General features: G+C 37.2%; 1 protein-coding gene across 1 annotated transcript; it reads left to right on the top strand.

Moving 5' to 3' along the window:
• Positions 1-1069: 1069 nt before the first annotated feature.
• On the top strand, positions 1070-2028 carry LOC109586717 (uncharacterized). The gene is made up of 3 exons (XM_020002926.1): positions 1070-1193; positions 1521-1604; positions 1691-2028. Exons 1-3 carry the CDS (start codon positions 1085-1087, stop codon positions 2026-2028), a joined length of 531 nt encoding a protein of 176 aa, XP_019858485.1. The 5' UTR covers positions 1070-1084.
• Positions 2029-3261: the final 1233 nt, after the last annotated feature.

Genomic DNA, 3261 nt, shown 5'->3' with positions numbered 1-3261 from the left:
ACTTATGTTGCATAGAAAGTCTGAACCGATTCCAATCATAAATCAATGTTCCGATGGGGCCAAAGTCCCTGTTCTATTAGTCATAATTAAAAGGAGAGATTTCAGCATTTTAATAATTTTTTCTGATGCATATACGTGTTCTTATGTGTCATAGAAAGTTTGAGCTAATACCGGTTAAATTTGGATTTTTTACGAATTTTCAAGTTCCTCTCCATCAATACATATTTTGTTATTGGACTCGCCTTGCTTGCGTAGGCGGGTACTAAGCAGTCGGGTTGTCATTCTGTCATTCTGTCCACACAGTTTAATTGATTTGTAAAAAATATACCTTTTTGTCTGAGCAATCTAGAGCTATATAGCAACAGATAAAGTTGCTTTCTTTCATCTAGTTATGCTCTTGTAGCATCCCGTGGCACCAAAAGCTGTGAACTGCTAAACCAGGGGACCTCTCTCCAAGTGAGAGCTCGTGTTTCACTCTACAGGGCCGAGATTTGCTTCAGAGGTAGAAAATCCCATCTAACAAAAAACTAAAAGAACGATTTTGTCCTAACTTCGTTGTTTGTGAGTTACAGTTGCTCAAAGTTTGTGATTTAGCCTCTTTGAAAATTTTTCAGACGTCACTAGGGAAATCAGGAGCAACCAAACTCACTCAGTGTCTTTTAAATGTCTAGGAAAATTTTTTGTGCCAACTTTTTCCTTGAATAGAGCTTCAGATGCTAAAATAAATTTCAGCTTTTCTTCTTTCTCCTACCCATGTGCCATGATTTAGCTAGTTCTTGACCACACCCTTAGTTTATTTTAATTATCATTATAACTATGCAGTCAATAATAATTTTTTTTCAAATTGCTTAAAATATCACAGTACAAGTAACACATATCACTCAGGTGAATTCCAATGGGCGAGTCCATTGCACCATAGTGCTTCATTAATAGTTATTAATTATTCTCCTCTCAATAGGCTCCAGTCTTGATACACTAACAGTATGGTTCTCATAAAGGTGATGCCATTCCATTAGCTAATGACAGTTCTTTAAACACCTCCTTCTCATTCCAGCAATAATCTAATGGCCTCGCTTTAGTCTTCATGGAGTCCTTCCAGTATGATGATGCTCTTCCACAATATGTTGGGAAGTTGAAAGACATTATTTTTAATTGGCCGCTACTGTTCACTCTCACTAAGGACGGGATTGTATGTATCCTAATTAATGCCCTGTACACATTTCTTAGCCTTAGGTTTTGTCCAAAAATTGTCTCCAAATTTTTATTACATTTTCTAATACATAATGTTTTTTGCCGTGTAGGAAGTTTGAGCTGATTCCAACTTAAAGTTTTTAAGTTATGGACAAAGGCCAAACTCTGAAAAATACCCAATGTTTATAAACACGTACTTCTTTCTTTCTCTATCCTTTTTTTTCTTCTTTTTATTTCTCTCCCTGAGCTATGTACATGACTACATGTACTACATGTACATTAATCATTAATAATGTACAATTATGATCCTTAACTTCATTATTATCCAGTGGTCTACAGTGTCTCTATTGCTATGATCATTGCTGCCATTCATCCACTGGAATACTGTAGAATGTTTAGCTATAACACTCCAGGTAAATATTTACAATTTTATAATAAAATTAAAATTAAAATACATTTTAAAATTAAAATACCTCCTATCAATTCTTCTCATGTGTAGATGGTCCCTCTCTCCTACAAACCCTGTCCCGGTCTTCATTTCATAAGATCTCAGTCTCTCCTGATTTAATGAAACTCTGTGTCTCCACTAAAACCCACCACATCATTGCCGTTGATTTAGGGATTTATTTTGCCATGTTCTCCTCACATTATTCTAAAAATTTCCATAAAAAGTTGACCAAGAGGGCCCCGCCCAGCCAGCGGCTCCAGAACCCGCCCATCAGCCAAGAGGAGGAGCTAGAGAGAGGGAGGTACGGTGGACTGACAAGACGAGAAAAGGAGCAAAATACGTCAGACCTTTTGTCAGCCGTTTTGTTGCTAAGCGATGCAATAGACTAATGAGGAACATTGATAGGATGAATCTTAACGAGGGGTGTGGCCTCTCACTGGGTGTGGTTTCTAAGCAACCGAAGGAGCACGACAAACTAGTCAAACTGGTTTCAGACAACAATTGGTACATGCCTAGTAGAGGGGCGTGGCTTGGTAAAGGAGTGGGCGGAGACTGGGAGGAGTCTAGCAATGTTTGTATTATTAGTATGAGAAAAACTAAACCGTTGAATATAAAACAGGACGACATGTCCTGAAGCCACACCCACTCTAGCACTAGTTACCCCATACAGTGTATACTCCCTCCAGCTGAAGGTCATGTGACCAGTGACTCCGCCCTATTGTACCCCCACTATAATAACGGATTGGTAATAGCATATTATGATAAGAATGGGAATGGAAAAACGAGGAATGAAGAATGGGAACCAAAAACTGCAAATTTTATTGTCATTATTATTATTATCATTAGATGTTAATGTATGGTAGTGCGTCAGTAGCTGAGGAGGTGTGTCACTTGAACCGCTGGGACCAATGTTCCCTCCCTCTCAATGCACTGGAGACTGGACTGGAACTGAGGCAGTTGGACATAGTGTCATTCTTCCTTAGGAACAGAGGTAAAGGATATACTATTTATAGTAACAATGATACATGTGAAGCATGCACTATTTATAGTAGTGATAAATAATACTATTTATAGTATCACTGCTACTGATACTATATAGTTAGATCAAAGAATGCCATCGTAGTAAAATTAATTGTATAAGTTACAGTAGTAATTTGATACTATAGTAACAACTCTATACAATGCTACTGTGTGTACACATGTAGTAAGCTCAAAAATTTATTGCCGGGATTGACTTAAACTTTTTAAAATTAGAAATAAAACAATTAAACATTTAAACTAGTCAATCAACTATTTTGATGGACAATATTTATATCTAATGTAACTAGCAATAGGTTTCTCTTCTGTTGTATCCAGTGCTGTAGCTAATGATGACCAACTGGGACCTCCTTTCTCTCTCACTTTATCTTCTCCTCTTAACCAGGCAGACATGCACTCACGGAAACACTCCACTGGATCTCCTCTATTCTTCTTGTCTATATCCACTAGTCTAGGATCATATAATCCTAACTGTAGACCTAGTCTGTGCCAAACAGAACAGGGCAAGTGTTGATCTGATGTTAATACTTTGATGACAATATCAAGATCTTTAATATCTATAAAAATAAGTATTAGCTAGAGCA

Source organism: Amphimedon queenslandica, unplaced genomic scaffold (genome assembly GCF_000090795.2).
Source record: "Amphimedon queenslandica unplaced genomic scaffold, v1.1 AMPQUscaffold_12800, whole genome shotgun sequence".
Lineage (NCBI taxonomy): Eukaryota > Metazoa > Porifera > Demospongiae > Haplosclerida > Niphatidae > Amphimedon > Amphimedon queenslandica.
Note: the sequence above shows the minus strand (reverse complement) of the source record. Positions and strands in the feature narration are given on the sequence as shown.